Source organism: Callospermophilus lateralis, chromosome 2 (genome assembly GCF_048772815.1).
Source record: "Callospermophilus lateralis isolate mCalLat2 chromosome 2, mCalLat2.hap1, whole genome shotgun sequence".
Classification (NCBI taxonomy): Eukaryota; Metazoa; Chordata; class Mammalia; order Rodentia; family Sciuridae; genus Callospermophilus; species Callospermophilus lateralis.
The window spans coordinates 130,354,672-130,375,565 of record NC_135306.1 but is presented as its reverse complement, the minus strand read 5'-3'; the positions used below and the strand labels follow the sequence as shown (position 1 = coordinate 130,375,565).

Here is a 20,894-nt window from a genome sequence, read left to right as displayed (position 1 = left end):
CCACATCCCCAGCCCCTAAGAACTGTTTTTGTTTTTGTTTTCCTGCGGTATCAGGATTCACAGTAGGTAGTTCATACTGGCATTGCATTAGACTGCATTCTGCTAGACACAGGATTTCACTATGTTTGCAGTCACATAGGCTGCCTATGAGCAACCCAAAAACAAGGACATGTAGTTGACATGTCAGAAATTCACTGAGTTTCATATCTGAAGACCATAGAGGGCTATGAAGCTAGTGTGAAGGAAGGAAGGAGACACTTATCCCCCAGGGAGCCGGTGGCAAGAATTGCCTGGAAAACGGGCCTTGGTCATGCCGAACAGGAGATCTACCAATGAGCTACATCCCTAGCCTCAGGGGTTTACTTTTAGGATGATAAAAATGTTCTAAAATTAGATCATATACTTGGTGAACATACTAAAACAATTGAATTCTATATTTTAAAAGAGTAACATTTATGGTATATGAAGTATAACTCAATAAAGCTGATTCATTATGTAAAAAGTGGATCACAGACTAAATGTAAAAGCTAAATCATAAAACATAAAAGAGAATGTTAAAAAAATTGCCTGGAAAAACAGCTACAGAGGGATCAGGTGCGAGAATAGAACTGGTTGTGGATTTGGAGGGTAAAACTACGCACAGGGAAACTGAGGCTCCAGATAAGGATAAAATCTGGGAAAGTATTAAATCAGGAATTGGCAATCATCTCAGTGAGCATTCCTGGTGATTGTCAAGGATCGGCTGAGTAAGTTTGCCATCTGAGACTCTCCTTAGGAACGAAGCAACCTTATCTTGCTTCTCTTGGGAGGACAGCATCTTGACCAGACTTGTATATGGCCCTCTGGCATCCTAGTACTTTATTTTATCTACAGTTGATCTCATTTATTAAATCTAATTAATACAACTGGTTATTGTTTTTCTTACTTTTTTCTGTACAGTGAGGGCTTAATGAGTATTGTTGATTGAATGAATGACTTGAAATCATCAACACAAAGGAAAAAAGGGCCAGCTTTGTAAGAAACACTTATGACAAATAAATTATTGCTTTCACATTAACTATCTTTTGAAATAAAGATATACAGTTCTAAGCAAGAGGTTAAAATAAATTATAGAGCCAGAGAATAAACCATTTCTCACATTGCAACACCAGCCTTTCATTCATTCACCCAACAGTTACTGTTAAGCCAGGCAGTACCCTAGAGGCTAAGTATGGAGCTCAGAGTCTCCTTGGATGGAGTCACAGACAAGCAATTAGGCAGTTTCACCAGAAATGTGTCTTCTGTCAGGAGCAGTCAGCCTCAACCTAAGGCCAAAGACACACAGGCCCTTGGAACTTTGTCAGTCTGTTTCTGAGCTCTTGGTAGCCCTCTCAGTCCCCTTTCTTCCCAATCGTGACTGAAAATAGATCCACTTTTCTTAGGAGCAATGTCAGCCATAGGATAAGCCTCCAGGGATCTGGGGGCTGGCCTTGATTGGATGCATTGAATGATTTACTCTAGGAAACGGATAGGGTACTACTTACTATCAAATCTTCCATCTGTGCTATAGACATTCCTGAGCTCCTTTTAGTGAGTGGTGTCATTTAAATTCCATTTCCTGCCATTCTCTCTTGTCTCTACTCATCTCTCTTCCATGGACTGAACCTGTCCTACCAAAATTCTTGTGTTGAAACCCTCATCCCCAGTGTCATGATATTTGCAGGTGGGGCTTTGGGGAGGTCATGAAGGCATTAATGCCCTTAAAAGAAGAGACAGGAGAGTAATTTCTCTCTCTATGCTATCTGAGGCTACAAGAAGAGAATGACTTGTCCGTCAGCTACCTTTATTAAGACCTTGACCATGATGGTACCCTGATCCCAACTTTCCAGCCTCCAGAATTGTGGAAAATGAATGCTGTGTAAGTTATTCAGTGTATGGTAAGTTGTTATTGAGGTCTGAGCTGATCAAGACATTCTCCAAACTATTTGTCTAAAGTTCATACCGGATACCCTTGGAGACAGGTAAAAACAAGGAGGGTAAAGGGATCAAGAAACCCAGTCACTACATTGTGAGTGTCCACAATGGGCCTGGCTAACACTTTCTGTACCTCACTCATTTTCTCTCCCAAGAGCTCCATCGATATAGTACGGCCAATGGAGATTCTGAACCCCAGGTCTACCACTTATTAGGCAACTGACTCACAACTCTGAGGCTCTAGCTTCCTGGAGAGACTGTAGCAGAGTGGTTACTAGCACATATTCTCTATTTAAACCCCAGTTCTTGTGCTTATAAATGTGTGGTCTTGACAAGCTGCTTCATCTCTGTGTGTTTCAGCTTCCTTTTTCCAAAAGTGGAAATGAACTAAAATAACAGTGCCCACAACAAGGGTGGTTATGAAGACTAAATAAGCTAATATAAGTAAAGCACTTTGAGCAATAACCAGCTCAAGGTAAGAATGTTACCAAAAATTCTCAATACTCTGAACATGAGTTTAGAAGTTCATCCCATGGAAAAACCAATGTGCAAGATATAAGAGTTGGGGAGAAAGGAAGGTTTTATTTACAACCAAAGAATGCAGAAGTGGGAAGAGGTGTTCACATTTCAGCTTTTCAATTCCAGAAGGTTGACAGGTTATATAGATCTAGGAAAGGAATAGATTACAGATGTAAGAGAGGTTAGTCAGTTTCCATCATTTTGGCTAAATACCTGAGAAAACCAACTAGACTGATTTTGCCCCATTGTCCCAGATGTAAAACATCTATAAAAATTTAAGTATATTATATAATTGTATAATATAATTATATAATAACAATATAATTAAAATAATATTAATATTTTAATCATTAATGTAATATTAATGCAATAATATAAGCTTTAGATCATGATTTCCAATTTTAGATTCCAGCTGTAAAGTATGATTTTAATGCACCTGTATCAATTTCATAGAATTAAAAATTGGAACTTGATGGGAAAGAGGAGATTTATCTTGGATCATGGTGGCAGTCCATGGCCCCACCACTATGGGGAGGGTGCCATGGACTGCCACCATGATCCAAGATCTTCATGACAGGGAGGTGTGGTGAAGCAGAGATGGTCACCTCATGGCAGCTGGGAAGCAAAGAGAGAGAAGAGGCGGCTGGGCACAAGAGGTACGCTTCCAGGGAACACCCCAGTGACATACTTTTTCCAACTAGGCCTTACCTCCTACAGTTCCCATCATCTCCCAATAATCAATCATTTACAAACCCACCAATGGGTTAATCCACTGATGAGGTCAGAGCCCTCCTGATGCAATCACTTCCCAAAAGCCCCACTTCTGAACACAGCAGCTCTGGGGAATGAACCTTCAACACATGAGGTTTTGAGGGTCATTCCAGAGTCACACTAAAACAAATAATGAGGAATAGAGACAGGCTAATAAAGATAAGAAATATTTATGTCTATTTTGGGATAGACAGAGATGCTATAGTTTTGGACACAACATTTCTCAAATGATCAACATCTCTACATACAGAGCCGAGTGGCATCTGACCCAAAGGTCAAGGCAAAAAAGTGGGCAGACACAAAATGAGAACAGAGATGACAAGTGTTTTCATCCCATTCCAGTCATCCATCAGACATCTGTAGGTCTAAATGAAGAGTCAGTTTTTTCAATAAAAGTGGCCTTCAGGTCCCTGAAGAGAAACCTAGGCAACCACTATCATCATAACCCACATGGCAGAGGTGTTATCTGTAGCAAAGCTAGTGGGAGACTAGTAATGTATGATCTCCATAATTAGTGATTTTTTAAGTCAACAAAGAGCAAGTGAAACTAGAGGGTTTATTTTTTTTTTCCTCAGTAACAAGGACAAACTGTTATTTTGCATCTTCTTGTTGAACATTTTTAAAAAAGTATTCTTTAATACAGTGTGTGGCAGGAAAGAAACAACAAAGTCTAACTATTATTGATGGTTTATTATTATTATTATTAGTTTTTATTTTTATTGTTTGAGTATTAATGTTATTATTACTATCATTCTTACTTTCCGACTTGGTGGTAACAGACCTACCTTCTTCCCTACTGGAGAATTTGAAAAGACATGGACAAAGCAGAGGGCTCTGGCTCCTTGTCACTCAAATCATGGGCTGGAATCCCTGACTGGCATCAACTTCAAAAACTTGTTGGAATGAAAAAGCTCAGAATCTGCCTTTTAGACTAGATCCCCAGGTGAGTCATGAGTAAGTTTAAATTTGAGAAGCACTTCTAACATTGGTTCTCAGCCTTGGCTTGGAGACAATACCTGGGCTCCTCAACCCTGCCCTGCCCCAGAAATTCCATTTTAATTGGCTGGAGCACAAAAGCTTAAAAGGTCCCTGGGTGACACTAATGTGCAGTCAAGGCTGAGAGCCACCCATGGAGCATTTGGCTGGAAGGAGTTAGGCTGCAGGAGTGCATGGGAGTTTATTTATTTCAGCAACTGCCAGTGAGAGTTCTGGTTTGTTTTGCTTCTTTTAAGGCCCAGAGAAAGTAGAAATAGGAAGGAACACAAGGAGGACACATTCTTCCCGACCCACCCCCAACATTCCCCAGTCTTCTTTCCAGCCAACAGAACACATGACAAGGTTTTTTGTCCAGGATTTCTGTTTCTCTTTGTTGCAGTTCTCAGCATCCAAGCTGTGTTGGTTGGCTTTGTGTCTCTCACTGAATTTACTGTGCTGAAGGGACTTGTCTTTTCTGTGAAGGAAATTTGTGTTTCCCTGGAAATGATGTCCTTCTCCTTGCTTCTTCCTCTCCTACCCATTGTTCATGGTTCATGGTACCCAGAAGCTGTTGGAGAAAACCTGATGGGAGATCTCTCCCTAACCTCTTATGTCAAGCCCTTGACCCATGATAGAAAATTCATGTTCCCAGTAGGCTCAGGGAAGTTATCGGAGTGAATGCTGCTGTCTAGACAATTGTTCATGCCAGATCATAAAGCTAAGGACTCTTGGGGGCATGGATGGGAGGCAGGGTCATTCTACATTTTAAAAAGAAGCTGGAAATCTGGAATTTTATGAAGACTCTTCATGTTTTTCAATGTTGGCAGTTAATTAAAAAACAAAACAGCTTTGCTGGCCAAATAAAACATTTCCTGAGGTGAGAGCAGACCATGGACCTCTGAGGCATGCCTGGTGTTCTAAACTGCCCATTTGGGTTGGAAAAGTTCCTTGAGTTATGGCAACTAAGCTTAGTGATCTTGCTTTACCTTTGGTATTGGTAGAAAAGGTAAGATACCCGAGTATCATGTCTTCTGAGTCATGTAACCAAAGGTTTTTAATTCCAGTGACTTTCTCTGGATTTGTTCTTTTGGTATACTCTGGGCCAAAGGCAAATCTTCCATATACACAGGCCCAGATATGGCTGTTTCCTCTATACCATCTAAGTCCTCCGTGTGCCCTAGGGTCACAGTGGACTGCTCTGCCTCACCTGATGCCAGACATTATAGGAGTTAGGCAGATATGTTACAATTTCCTGGGATAGCAAAATAGAAGGAAAGAAAGGAAGGTTTATATTGTTCAATCTTCTCCCTCTCCTATAGCTTCCCCTCCCTTGCATAACAGCCCCAGCATTTGACAGAGCTCCTTGTTTAATGCTGCCATGACTCTGCAAGTGACTAAATGTTTCTCCTTCAATATTCTCTTTATACAAGATGACGTGACTTGTGTTTGTTGCTAATATTAGATTTGGAACAGATGCCCTCATTGTTGGGTCCAGGGTACATGCAGAGCAGAGTAATAATCCAAAGACAAAGGCCTCAAATGCGCAGTGACTTACTTTTTTTTTTTTTTTTTTTTTTTTTGTGGTGCTAGGGATTGAACCCAGGGCCTCATGCATGCAAAGCAAGCACTCTACCTTGAGGCTACATCCTCAGTTCCAGTGACTTTAATAGCAGAAATTGAGAACTTGCTGCAAGGGACTCTGTCTGGTTCATGCTACATGTTTGGGTCGTGAGACCCAAGAATTAAATACTTAGTACAGCTCTCATGGAAATGTAGGCAGAGCTCTTGTGGGGAGGGATGAGGGGTACACAGAACCAAGTGATAACATCTTCATGTGGACATACGCAACAATACCCAGGCCATCTAGTCACCACTGGTTGCCAAAGTTAGGACCAGGGAAACCACATAGCAAGCCTAGGGGATCAGTGGATACTTCAGCCGACAAGGCCAATGTCAGGGTTCTTTCTGTTCTTTTCCATCGTTCTCACTATAGCCTTCTTGGAAAAATCAGAGGAGGGAAGTTACAAACTATGAACCTTCCGGGTCCATTATCAACACCTGGGACTTTCTTTCCTCTTCCCTCGTTCTCAGAATGCTCTCATGTTTGTGAGGTAATTTGTTTCTTAGGTTCTGCCAATGTGTTTTATTTCTCCTCAAATTTTAGTTGCCTGAACCCTTGTAGAAGTTAAGGTTGCTTGCCTTAGTAGAGAATGTCTGTCTCTGATGCTTTCTGCTCATAGCCACATGCTGCAGATATGGTTCTTAATGAGTACCTTTTGCCCATGGCAATCCCATGGATCAAAAATCTTTTGGTCTCAAGGGGTTGTATTAGAAAGATCCTATGCCATAAAAATTCTCTCTTGATTTGCAATTGAATCATCAGATTAAATCCCTCAGCCAGCGATTTTGCAAACTGAGTGTAACCTTTATGAAAATAAAAACCAGAGCCCTAAAATACTTGGCTTATAAAGTTCCAGTTTTTCATTGTCGCCTCCCCCCAACCTTAAGTAAAAGTCTAGTGATCTAGTTATAGAGGGGGAAGAAAGAACTAGCATTTATTGAGTTTTGCTGTAAGTCAGGTGCTTCACACTGGTTATCTCTCTGGAGAGCTTAAAAAGCTTGTAAGTGGCAGAGGTCATACTTAAACCAATACCTTCTAATACCCAGAAATATGCTTTTTTTTTTCAATTTGTCTATGCTTTTACAGTTCTCTTGCATTTCTCTCATGTTATCATGTGCAGAATAAGATAGACACATACAGATTTAGAGATAGGACTGAATGTTTTCCTTTTTATTTTAGAGATAAAAATAAAACAGCAATTGTTTTAAACTCATAATTAGAACAAAACAGATACTTAGGCTGATAGGTTTCTGAAATAAATGTTTATAGTTCTGTGTTGAAAATAGAAATGACCTGGTAGAAAGCTTATATTGTGGATTCCAAGGGCCTAAAACCATGTTTTATTCACTCTGTATCCATAATAATTAGCACCAAGCCTGGTCCAAAAGAGTTCACTCAATATTTGTTGAATGAACAGTTTTCTCCTCTATCCCCATCAGCACTGAGAGGGGAAATCTTCTGCTTGCAAAGATGGGGCAGAGGCTGGGCCTCTTTCACCTACTGAGCAGACTGCTTTCTTCAAAAATACTGCATAATATTAACAGGTATTAGGCAGGACAGTCCAGCCAGGCAGTTCAGCCACATCTGGAGAAGGTGGCAATTTGGGTCATCTTGCTGCATCAGAACCTCCACCTCATTTTGTACTTTGGAGAAAAATGAACAAGCACATTGGTGATGCCAGTGAAAGGAAGTCCTCCTGAGAGTTTGTCTTAGCAAATTTATAGCCCTTTCCAAACTGCAATGAATTTAATATTATTTACCTTTTAAAAATGTTAATTGTACATCAGTTGTCTGTAGGCCAGTCTTTCACTGAAGGCTTATGGGGTGGGGGTTGATGTGTGTGCATGTGTACATGTGTGCATTTTCCATGAGATCTGAAATTGTCTAATATTTCTCTTTTTTTTTTCATCCATTCTAAGTGTGGTAAAAAGCATTTAACATGAATTCACCATCTTAATTATTTTTAAGTGTTAAATACATTTACATTATTGTGAAACATATCTCAAGAACTTTTTCATCTTACAAATCTGAATCTCTGTACTCATAAAACAACAACTAGTATCTAATTTTGCTAGAATGAAGACAGCTCTGCTGTCAATTTCAGGAAAGCATGATTCAACCTCCTGTTGCTCATACATTGAGAACCTTCTTGGCTCAGTAAACCACATTCTGCCTTTCACTTGTGGGGTGAACCACGCAGGGTCTTAGATTTGGTCATTAGTAGGAAAATATATCAGGAATTTAAATCCAAATAAGCACTACTGCTCAGCTTCCTCACCTTTCCTCCTCAGCCAAATTGGGCTAACTTCCTCATTGTTTGTGAATTCCTTATGAGTGCCAGAGACTCTACTGAGAGAAGAGTCAAAGACATGGCCCCAGGGGCCTAAGAAATTATTATTCTAGTTTACAAGCTATGTTCCAACATGTCTCACAATTATCATTCCCACGATTCCCATTGTCTTTCCTGATCTGATCCTCCCCAGATTAGCCTAGGGTGATCCTTCTCTGCAGCATAACAGGATCACTTTATTTCCTGGTGTTCCCTTATCAAAGCATTTCTCACACTGTATTGCAATTGCTTGTCTATCTTTTCTGCCACACCCCGAGTTCTGTGAGACCAAGATGTGTATCAATCTTGCTGTGGGATGGAGCTAAATACATTATTAAGTCAATGTTATATAATCTTTGCCAGCTGTGAGAAGGTCCCCCTGCATTGCTATTGCACTTCTCTGGTCCAAGGCAGAGCAGCTTGCAGAGGATCACTGAACTTCTGTGAACTGAGATGTGCTGGCATGAGTGCCATGAGAACAGGAGCCAGGTTAAGCTTTGCTGCCCTTGAAGACCCAACATTGAGCACAGTTGCTGGCTCTTGGTAGACATTTAAAAAACATTTTGAAAATGAATGAATCAACTAGAGCATTGAAGAAATAAAGTTTCACAGAGGAAGGATTCTTTTCTCTCTTTCTCTACTGCAGCATGCTTTGAAAGAGGCATAGTATTTATGCCAAAGGAGAAGGTAATCATTATAATACAGGGAAAATACTGGGCTAGATAGGTACAATTAGAAGGGGCTCTTAACGGAACATAGGGCAGGAGGGGTGTGATGTGAGGATATGCTTGTCAGGAAAGGCCAAGGGGAGTAGTTTATGATGCAAAGGCTCAAAGGCAAGAGAGTACTGCATGTTTGTGGAACTGCAGGAAGTTGAATGCTGCTTAGGGTTTGGGACAAGGTGGGAAGAGATGAGGCCCAACAGAAGGAGGGGCAGATCTCAGTGGTCTTGAGGTCAGCCAGAGAGGACTAACCTCATCCCAAGTCTAAGGAGAATGACTGCAGGTGTAAGCATAGGATGGCAGATTTATGTTGGAAAGTCACCTCAGCTGGAGGATGGAGTAGAAGGCATCATTGGATAAAACCCAGACAGGAGAGATGAGGATGGCTTCATCTATGTGGTGTCATGTTGGGGCAGGAGGGAAGAAGTGTTTACAACAACCAAACCACAGAAGTGCACACCCAACTCATTTTATTCCACATCAGCCATGACTTTTCCTCTTCAGGCCTTTGTTGAAGACTATTAACAAAGGATTGATTGGGTGTGAGTGTAGAGACCTAAGAGGATCTGTTTGAAACCTCCTCCTTTGTGGGAAGAATCATCAGAAAATAAAAGGAACTCTAGGTGACCAAACAGACAGCAGTGACTTTATGATGGTCATTATGTGTATCACACATGAAGATGCTGCTAAGGACAAGGTCCCCTGGAATGAGCAGCCAGGAGATATTTTAATTAGATCAAGGTGTCCACCTGCATAGTTTGTTCCAGATATTGGGGGTTAAGATATTTGTAATTTGCAAAAGTAAGTTAAAAATTTTAATATAATTTTATCCTTGGGAGGCAAGTGCACAAAAAGAATCTCTTTGTCTTGTACTATAAACTAGAAGATAAACTAGGCAAACTCATTAGTGGGATGGGCACATGTTCTGTGTGTATGTGTTCAGCCACTGATGGGGACTGGAGAAACTCAAATCTGCCAAAGAGAGTGGCAGGTAGGGACAGAGATTCTTATGCTTATCATAAGGAGGCAGGAATCAAGAAATTTTTGAGAAATAGTGAATTAAAGTCCCACAGATACTTCAGTCATATGGGCCAACAATTATAGTGTTATAATGTATCTGTTAGTTAAAGTACAATATAATCATGTATTTGACCTCTATTATTTGGGACTTTGTGGCAGCTTCTGTGATCCAGAGATTAAGGAGACACTGCCTTGCCCTCATGAGTATACATCTAGTGGAGAAGACAGACATCGGAATCATTATTGTCTTAACATGATAAGTACCACAATAGAGTCACAGTCAAAGAGCATAGAGAAGAGAGCTCCTAGTTGTTAAATTGTTGTATACAGTTCTGTAGGATTGATACTGTAAAACCTATAAGCCTTCAAGCATTGTAGGAGAGGCATCACTTCCATGAGAGGAATCTGACTGAGGCCTACAAGGATGAGATGACTCGACCGAGATACTACTACCAGATACCCAGGGTCATCACCCCAAATCAAAGGAGCGCTAACTTTAGCCTTTTCTGTGACAACACAGTAAATGTGTCTTTTTTCTTAAATTAATATACAAATTTAGGTTTCATTTCAGGGACTAAATCTAGTCAACATTTCCAGGCCCTGGAATTTGTAACAAATTTGTTAAATTTCAAAGAATGTTCTCAACCTCCAGATTAGACTTAAAGGAAAGGCCATACTTGGGAATCAGAGACCTACTCTAAATTTATTCAGGACTCAACATTTATCTCATCAGGCAAGCGTCAACACACTCTGATCCTCAGCTTCCCAAGCAGTAAGATTAAATAATAAGATGTCAGTAGAGGAAGCTGGCACTATCTCTGGCTCTATCTTTATCATCAGCACCCTAGTCCAAGTTACCATCTCTCATCTGGATTATTGTAATTGTTTTTTCATTCATTCTGGATCACTCTAATCTACTAGTCTCTACTTAGAAAGCAAATGTGATTATATAACCATCATTGAAAAGATCAAAACCCTCCACATGATTTATAATATTCTTTCCAAACTGCACATCATGAACCATGAGTGGGTCATAGAAATAATTTCATGAGTCATCACCAGCACTTTAAAAAAAAAGTATAATAAAGTAGAAGAGAGATATAAGAATGCAGTGGCAATGATAAGTGTTTTACTCAGCTTTTCCCTACAGTGACCAAAGTACCTGAGAAGAACAATTCAGAGGAGAAAAAGATTATTTTGGTTCATGGTTTCAAAGGTTCAGTCCATGGTCCTTCAACTCCATTGCTCTGGGCCTGAGTGAGGCAGAACATTTTGGTGGAAGGGCATGGCAGAAGAGAGCTGCTGTGCTCAGGCAGGGGGAGAGGAGGAGGGGGTGAGGGAGAAGGGGAGGGAGAGAGATAAAGAGAGAGAAAGGGTCCAGGACAGATATGGCCATGTCCCATTTATCTATAATTACTACCCAGTAGACCATTCAGCTATCAATCGATTAATCTAGCAAATGTATTAATCTGCTGATGAAGTCAGAGCCCTAATCATTGCCTAAAAGCCCCACTTCTGAAACGCTGTTGAAGACCCTGCTTCCAACACTTTCCCCAAGCTTTTCAGGGAGCATTCCAGATCCAAACCATAACAATAAGCATAAGAACTATTTAATAAAACGTGAAGGTCCCAGCCTACTGAGTGATATGATCTCTGTCTCCTAGCTCCATTTCCTCTAATCTCTGCTCAGTTCTTTGCTCTATTCACAACAATCTTCCTTAAATTCCTCCAACAAATCATGCTTCCTTCTTCAGGAAGACCCCTTATGTGCTGTTTTCCTCTTCTCTAGTACATATCAACCTTCAGGTCTCAACTCAGGTGCTACTTTTTCAGGCAAACTTTCCCAGACTATATCTTGAACCCTTATAAGGGTCAGGTTCCCACAGTTCTTGTTCGTTTTCAAATTATTATTATTTTTTTAATAGCACGCTTCTTTGGTTAGCGACAATCTTTTCCGTTAGGCTGGGGTCTACACGGCTGCAGGGACCCTGCTCTTGTTTAGCATTGTAGTAACCCAGTGCCTAACTCCCCAGGGCACCTAGGTATTCAGAGGAGTAATGACTAACCTGTCAGTCAACGATGCTGGCTGCTCTTTCTTAGCGTCGGCTTGGTTTCTCACGCTTGCACTAAGTAAACCACTGCTGGGCTGTGCTGTCTGCCTAGGTTAGCAATTTCCTTTAACAGGATTCCTTAACTTGGGTGTTAGTGAGGAAGGGGAGACTGATCTTCATCTGGTTTCAGGAGGAGTCTGCTCACTCGATCCAGAGAGCCAGAGCTCCAAGAGCATCTCCCGCCGCCCTTCTGCATCCCTGGGGACCCGTGGGTCGCGTTTGATCGGAAGGCTTCTAAGCATCACGCCTAAGCATCACGCCTAGGCGACCCACCCGTTCCAGCCCCTCGGACTAGGCCAGCCCGTTCAGACCTTCCACTCTTCGCCGTGCGCATTCCCCTGGTATGCTGGACCCAGGCAGTGGCGGCAGGTGACCAGCCTCTCTAGGTCGGGGTGCTTCCACTGGGAGTTGGCCAGCCCTTCTGAGCCTCTGCAGCCATCTTCTGGGACGCCAAGGAGGAGGCAGAAAAGGGGCGGGGCCTTTGTACGGCCCGCCCCCACCGCTGGAGCCGCCCTGCCTGTCTCTGCTGTGCGCCGCGCCGGGTTTGGACTTCCCCTCCCAGATCTGCTCGGCGGCGTCGCGCGCTCCCAGCCCAGCCCAGCCCGCAGAGCCCGCTCCGCGGCCGCCCCGCCGCGCTCTCAGAGGCCGCCATGGGCACCGCGCGCTGGTTCGCGCTAGGCAGCCTCCTGGCCCTGGCGGGGCTGCTGGAAGGCCGGCTTGTGGGCGAGGAAGAAGCTGGTTTTGGCGAATGCGACAAATTTTTCTATGCCGAGACCCCTCCTGCCGGGCTGGCTGCCGATTCCCACGTGAAGATCTGTCAGCGCTTCCAAGGCTCCGAGCGTTTTGCTACCCTATACAACACCCGCGATCGCATCCCTGTGTTCTCAGCATTCCGTTCGGCGCGTCCCGCGCCTGGCAGCGCGGAGCAGCGCTGGCTGGTGGAGCCGCAGGTAAGCGAGGTGGTTCCAGAGCCGGGCGGGGCGCCTGGGCCAGCCTCCAGGTGGGGGGGGGGGGGGGGCTTTGTCGTACCGCCAGCGGCAGTGCCAGGAAAGGCAGTCCTTCACGCCTTTGATATCTTGGACCCCGGTTTCGGATCCACCCCATTGCGCCCGCGTAGATACAACTAGCCTCACCCATGACGAAGCTACAATAAAAGCTTGGCGATCTTGGAGCCTTCATTAGAGCCGCAGGGGAGGGAGGTCCCCTGGGGAGGTGGTTCTCCTTACATTTCGGCGCAGACATCTGCAGTGTCTCCTTCGTTTCCTGAGTAGCGTGGAGTGTGAGAACAAGACCTAGGAGACCGTGCAGATCCGCGGGAAGCTTAGGAGGGCCACTCACAGGCCTGGGTTCATGTCATTGCTTCAGAATTCATTTGGGGTTGGGTGAGCATTTTCATACCCATTTTTCAGAAGAGAAGATAGATGCTCAGGCCGGTGAAGAGTTTCTGATAACCTACCTGCTGGTAAGATCTGGCAGGTCTTGTGGTTAGACTGTCACTACCTTTTTTTTTTTTTTTTTTTTCCATCTTTTTTTTTTAATTGGTTGTTCGAAATATTACAAAGCTCTTGACATCTCATATTACATATAATAGATTCAAGTGGATTATGAACTTCCATTTTTACCCCAAATACAGATTGCAGAATCACATCGGTTACACATCCACATTTTTACCTAATGCCCTATTAGTAACTGTTGTATTCTGCTACCTTTCCTATCCTCTACTATCCTCCCTCCCCTCCCCTCCCCTCCCATCTTCTCTCTCTACCCCATCTACTGTAATTCATTTCCCTCCTTGTTTATTTTCCCCTTCCCCTCACAACTTCTTATATGTAATTTTGTATAGCATTGAGGAAGAAAAGATTAACTACCTTTTCTTCTAAGGAAAGCTTCTTCAAAGCCCAGCCTAGTGTAGAAATGCTTCCCTCTACATGCAACAGTGAGTACATTAGATCTGAAGTTGTATTGAATTAGAACAATAAAATAAAGGCATGAGTTTTTAGAAATGCCATGGAATAGTTACAAATGGTAGCGAAACATTGATTATCTCCAACTGCTGGGAAGGAGAAACCAGTTTTTCCTGACTCTTTACATCTATATTGTCAGACCACTTGGGAATCATGTAACCTTTCATGGGGTTCTGTCTGGTGATAGTGATCAAACATGCCAAGAGGCCCTCAGAGGCCCTCAGCATCTGCTGGCCTGTGCCTAACACATCCTGGTTCACCTCTGTCCATGGGCTTCCTCTCCAGAACATTCAGTCCTGTTGGGCTTTAACCTCTCACCCCATCAGAGCTGCCAGGGGGAGAGCTGTCACATAGCCCTCAGTTCCTGATGGCCATAGCTGCCTAGTACCAGGTGAACAGCCAACTGGCTTTCAGATTCCTCATTCAGAGCCTTTGGGTTGTAATCTCATTCAGACATTTCTAGCCCTGAGATATTGGCCAGGTCTCAAGCAATCTGCAATCTGGTTTCCTTACCTTCTCCATGTCCTTTTACCAATTTTATCTGAGGACCTATGAAATCAGGTATGTGAAAAAGACTGAGTACATTCTTAAGACATTTTAATTTAAAATTAGTGTCCCCCACATATGCACTTAGAGCTTGAATACTGTGTGACCTCCAGCTCCTTATTATGTACTGTGATTGTGGGCCTAGAAAGAAAATAGATGGCCTGATCCTTTCTTCTTGAGGATCTCTTGCAGATGCAATGTACACAGTAAGAAATCATGGAAATGCATGCTGAACAAATATCAGTTAAATGCAAAATCATTTAGTAGGCACTTGCTGTATGCCAGACATTTAGTATACCAGAGAAACTCTAGATATATTCAATGTATGACTCCAGAACTCAAGGGCTTCCTAGTTTGTAGGTAGGTTTTTCTGCATGGAGAGGTGATGTAGCATCTGATTACACACACAGTGTGGGATCAAATCCTGTTTCCTCTCTTGAGTGGCTATAAACCAGGGCAAGTTAACTTGAAGATAATAACACTAGTTATTAGCAGTAGTTATGAGGATTAAATGATAAAGTTCTCAGGGAGGTGTCTAATACATAAGCATTAGATGTTACTGTGACATAAGCAAAAAGCCATAATTTAATAAAGGTAAACAAAGTTCTACTAGATTTAATCTGTATTTAAAGTGATAGGGAGCAAAGCCTTGAAGTCAGGATGACATTTGTGCTATTCCTGGAAGGATAAGGTAAAGTTCAGAAGGGAGATGAGGAGGAACGCATTTTAAAACTGAGGAAACATGAGCAACATAGGCAGATTCAGGGCTTATTGGGAGTGGTTGGAACAGGTAAACCAGTAGAAGTGAGTAGGTTATTACACTGTACTCAGATGCTCAAATACAGGGAAATCATGGAAGGGAGGGGCCAGGTAGGAAGGAGTCATCAAGGAAGGCTTAGGGAGGCAGAGCAGTTTATAAAGTATTTGAAGGAGTCATAAGGGACATGATATGGCAGAGAGGAAGTGGAGAGGACTGTCACAGAGGTAGTAGAGACCTTGGGCGTGGTAATGAGGGTTGGGATTGGAAAGATAAAGAGGATGCTGGGGGGGGGGGGGATAGTTCCAGATGGCAGTTGATAGATGAGATGTACAGTGGTTCTGAAAAGTACTGGAGGCCAGAGTACCCACCCTGCTGGGGAGATCAGAATGGCCTGGGAGCTGAGAACTGCAGGATGCTTTTTCCTGCAAGATAAATAGACTCCCTGTGCCATCCTCCACCTTAAGGTCATTCGGGCAGAGAGAGAGGAAAGAAGAGAGGGAGGGATGGCGATAAGGAGGTTCAGGAGGACTACAGAGCGCATTGCAGCAAACCTGAGACCTGCCTGTCAGCCAAGGTCCCCACTGCAGAGAGCAGCTCAGGGCTCAGTATGTACTTCTAGCTGCTTCCAAGCAATTTATAGTGCCAAGTTGCCTTGTTCCCAAATCATCTTCTTCTGAGGTCAGCATTACGAAGAGGCCCAGCAGACAGGGGAGGAAGAGGCAGGCGAGCAAAGGAGCCCAGTGCTGATGAGCCAGGCAGGGCTGCACCAACACTGGGATCCTCAGCAGCTTTCAAGGCCGGCCCACAGTTCCCCTTTGAAAAAAAGCTTCTAAATCAAAGATCACAGAAAATTATTACTCGTGCTCAAAACCTTTAAGGTATTGGCTGCCTGACATCATCAGGACAAAGTTCAAACTGCAGAATGCCTTTACAAGGCCCTGCAGAGCCTGGCTTCTGACTCTGGCTCCAGCCCTGTTTCTTACCACACCTCACCTTCACATTTATATCCAAGATGCCTGGAGCTCCTCTCCTAAGCCATGCTGTTGCCAGTCTGTTTCTTTGCTGCTGCTGATTCCCTTTGCCCTGAATGCTCTTTGTATACTTCCTCCATCCTGCCTTTACTTCCTCTCCCTGCTCCATTCTTTATGACTCTGATGTTGGGTCCCCTCATCCAGAAAGATTTCCTCACCTGTTGTGGATCCATCTCCTGAGTCAGGCCCAACTCTTCACTTCTCTTATAATTTCTCCAATTCTGTACTTATAGCATTTTGTAATTAATTACCTGCTTATCTATCTGTCCTGGCAGCTGGAGCCCTGAAGGCTAAGAACTGCATTTTTTTGCTTATTGTATTCCTAGTGCCTAGCACATAGAAAGCACTTAATAAGTGTTAAATAAAATAATCTATTTAGAATAAAGTAGTTAGGAGAATCTATCAGGCGGCAGTGTAAGATGTTCTGCTTGCCTTTTCTCAGCAAGGAGCTTCCTGTTTCAGAAGCTTGTCCCTGTGACTGGCCAGCCGCCCCTGTTTCAGACATGTTCCATATGCAGAGCTGGAACAATCCTCAAAGGCCACCCCATCAGTCCTTGCTCTGACCTTTGGAGTTATCCCAAATGATTTGGATCTCTTCTCTGCATACCAGTCCTTTGGCATTGGATACAGGATCCCATGTCTGTTCACGCTGTGGGAATTTAAAAAGAGACCCTGAGGAACAGAAATTTAAAGAGAAGACAAAATAAATAAATAAAACCCACAGGCACCTGTTGTGGTTTTATGTGGAATTTCACCTTTAATTTGAAAATATAGATTAGATGTGAAAGAGATAGGAGATGTATTCCCATCTGGCATGATGGAGATGGGCTGAAAGGTTTTCATTCTGGTCTCCAGGAACCTGAGACTTGGGATCTGATTAATGCATGGGACTTTAAACCATTCAGCTCAGCTCCTTTCCATGATGGAAAAAAATTTTACAAGACACTATTGATGCCTTTCTTAAGTACATTCATGCCAGAAAACAAAATATAAGACCTTATCATTTTCTAAATATGAATGCTAGAGGGAATTGGCCTTATATTCAGTAATAACAGTGTGCATTTATTCAGTCTTACCAAAATACTGCAAGGTAGATGTGTGAGGTAGATAGGAAATTGGTGCAGAAAGCTAGTTGTGGTATCTAAGGTCATGCAGCTTGGATTTGAATGCATGGCTGATTGCTCTTAGGCCTCTGCTCTTTTTATACATCATGGGTATTCTCCGATTTCACAATGGATCCACTGCATTGATGGTGTTAGGACTTTAATTTGCATCTTTTAAATGAGAATCCTAATCTCAACTCCATTTCTGTTTCTCAGAAATCAAAGGACAAATGGGAGCACATATTTTTTTTTAATTTTTATTGTTGGTTGTTCAAAACATTACATAGTTCTTGATATATCATATTTCACACTTTGATTCAAGTGGGATATGAACTCCCATTTTAGGAGCACATATTTGAAAGCATAAACATTGTTCAAGTTGCAGTGTTTCTAGAGTGAAGAGGATATTTTGATCAACTGAAAAAGCATTTTCCTAGAGAGCATAATAAGGTCATATTTCAAGTCTCAATAAATGAACATAAAGTTTTCACAAGTTAGAATCTTGATTAAGTCCCTGATCTCTAATTTCCATCAATGGCTTCTTGCTTACACACCCTGAAACACTTAGAAACACTTTTTAATGGATTCTAACTTCAGATCTCTTCATCACATCAGGGGACAGATACATAGAAGACATCACAACTTAAATTTCTGTGTAAGGAAGCAGTGAACAGGACAATACTGATTCTTACTTCCTATTTAGACACTTGATTCAGACTGCTGCTGTGCCATTACAGGCTATATGTGACCTTAAATTCTTCCATACCTGTTTTTCTAGTTGGTTTATTAAAGATAATAACAATGTTTACCTTACAGAGTGGTTGTGACAACTCAACAAGAATAACACATGTAAGCATAGTAGTTGGGATATAGTGAGGTCTTGATAAATATTAATCTGAATACTTTTCAAAGATCTTACTCTGACAGATGGTAGACATATACAGACAGATAAATAGACACACACACAGAATGTTGGAGTAGATAGGTGACTGCTGCAATTCGACAAAATGCTCCTAAAATGCAAAACATTTATCTGTGTATCATCTCAGATGCTTGACCTATGTCCCTCATTCCTGTAAGTGCTCAGAAAATGCATGGTGAGAGATTTGATTAAGCAAAAGGCTGAATGAACAGATAGGTAGACAGAATCAGGTGATTAAAAAACAAACAAACAAACAGGGCTGTGGCAGTGACTCAGCGATAGTGCACTTGCCTGGCATGTGTGAGGCACTGGGTTCGATTCTCAGCACCACACATAGTTGTCTATCAACAACTAAAAAATAAATAAATAAATAAATTTAAAAAGAAAAGAAAAGAAAAGAAAAAACAGCAACAACCAGTTACCAGAGATATCTTCGCCCCCTTTGTTTCAAGCGATGAAGAGCTTGTTGTCATGAAACAGTGAGCAGTGGCGTTCTGGTCTATTATGCTGAGTCTGGGTAAGACTGGGAAGCACCTGGCTCTAGAAGATGGTTCAAGGTCACTCACTCACTCCTTGTTCTGTGGTGCAGAGAGTCCCTCCTGCTACCCTTGGTTGCTTTTTTCTCCTTTCTTGGCTTTGTCCTTTTTTTTTTTGTCCTTTGTTGTCTTTGAATTTGGCGTTCCCATTTGTTTCACAGATCATGCTCAGGAGCAAGTTAAGGTTTTTGCCTCCTATTGGCAGAATGTTTTAGGGACATTTTGTTCGGAAAAAGATCAGTGTTGATAATTCCCTATTCTTTGGGTTCGAACAAATTTTGACAATCTAGGAAAGGAAATATCATTTATTGATCCTTTACTATATGCGAACATCTTCACAACCTGACTTATCCACATAATGACTTTAGGTATCATGATCCATGCTCTGTAGTTTAGGAAACTGAAGTTCTTGGAGGTTCAGTCAAGTATCCAAGGTCACCCAGCTGTTGGATGGCAGAGCCCAGACTGGAGCTTTGACCCATTGCAAAGGTTTTAGCTCTTTCTTCTTTATCATGCTTCTTTGCAGTTAAAATGCCTGAATCCAAACTGACGAACTGGATTTGTTCTTTTATTTTTATTTTCCTGAATTAATCCAGTTCTTGGGATGATTTATGACTTCACCCCTATATACCATTCTGAAAATCCCAGCTTCAGATTGCTGTTAGCTTAGTTGCCTGTAGATTTTATTCTTTGGGTTTCTAATTTCTCTCTCTCTCTCTCTCTCTCTCTCTCTCAACTTTAAAACTATGGAAAAAAAAATCTTTCCACTTACCAGTAGCTCTTATTTCTGGTAGTCTGGTCTTGTTCCTAGAATTTCTGTCCAAGAATACTGGTTTTTTATTTTCCTCCTCCACCATGCATTTCATATCCTTTGAATGGTTACTCACCCTTATATTCCACAAAACTTTACATGCATCATAGCAATATTGCATTGCCTGCTGGTATATCTCTGTGGCCATAGAAAGGAAGGATAAATAAAAGAGAGGAACTGATTCATAGGCTGAACCAAGAACAGAAGTACTGTTTAGTATTCCAGTCATGGTTTTGTTGACCCAGTGCCTGAAAGAAGTGTGGCTCAATCAAAAGAAGTCAAGTCAAGCTGAGAGCATTTTATATTTTTAATCAAAACTGAAAATGTGGGTACCTTTCTTTTTGCAGAACAAACAGAGGACTGCATGCAGGTCTTGAGGTTTGATTGACCTTCAGTTAGCAGGGACAGTCAGCAGCTTTAACAAAGCCCTGGGTTCTCTGTTGTTTATCTCATTTAGACAACAGATATTTATTGAGCCTCTGCTGTGTGTCAGGCACTATACTTAGCAATGGGAATAGATCAGTGAAGCAGACAAAAAAATTACCTATTATCATGGGGTTTAGTAACTCATAGAGGATACAGATGTCAAACAAGTAGAAAACATACCTAGCATGTTAAATAGTTTTAAATGATAAACAGAAAAATAAAGCAAGGAAAGAGGATATAAGCTATCAGGGCAAAGGTGAAGTTTAAAAATGTTTCCTGGGAAGATATCTTTGAGGAGGCAACTTTTGGGTACGGATCTGAAAGAAGTGACAAAGCCAATCATGCAGATATCTGGGGTAAGAACATTCAGGTAGAAGGAAGACTAAGCAAGGGCAAAGGTCCTGAGGTCTGTGTGATCCTTGTGTTTGAGGAAGAACTAAGAGGTCAGTGTGGCTAGAGAAGGATAAAAGAGAAGAGTGGCAGGAAATGAGGTCAGAAAGGTGGGAAGAGGGATGGCGGATCATTCAGGTCCTCATAGTACAATTTGTAAGAAATTTGATAGCTCCTCTGTGAAACAGGAAGCCATTGTGCAAGGTTCTGAGCATAGGGTTTTGACCTGATCTAACTTAGATTGTAATAGAATCATTTTGGCTGTGGTATTAAGAACAGACTTCTGGGATTGAGGACAGAAGTGGAGAGACCAGTTAGGGGTTTCAGTAATCTGGCAAGAGACAGTGGTGGCTTGACCAAGGTGTAGCAATCTGTTTGGCAGGA

The 20,894-nt window shown here is 42.1% G+C and overlaps 1 protein-coding gene across 1 annotated transcript in view; it reads left to right on the top strand.

Annotated features, from left to right (window-relative positions):
• The first annotated feature begins 12,595 nt into the window (after window positions 1-12,595).
• Window positions 12,596-20,894, top strand: part of Endod1 (endonuclease domain containing 1) — a 30,362-nt gene continuing 22,063 nt past the window's right edge. The window contains exon 1 of the mRNA XM_076843855.2: window positions 12,596-12,971. Within this exon, the coding sequence (XP_076699970.2) occupies window positions 12,672-12,971 (300 nt within the window). The 5' untranslated portion in view covers window positions 12,596-12,671. The remainder of the gene's footprint in view (window positions 12,972-20,894) is intronic.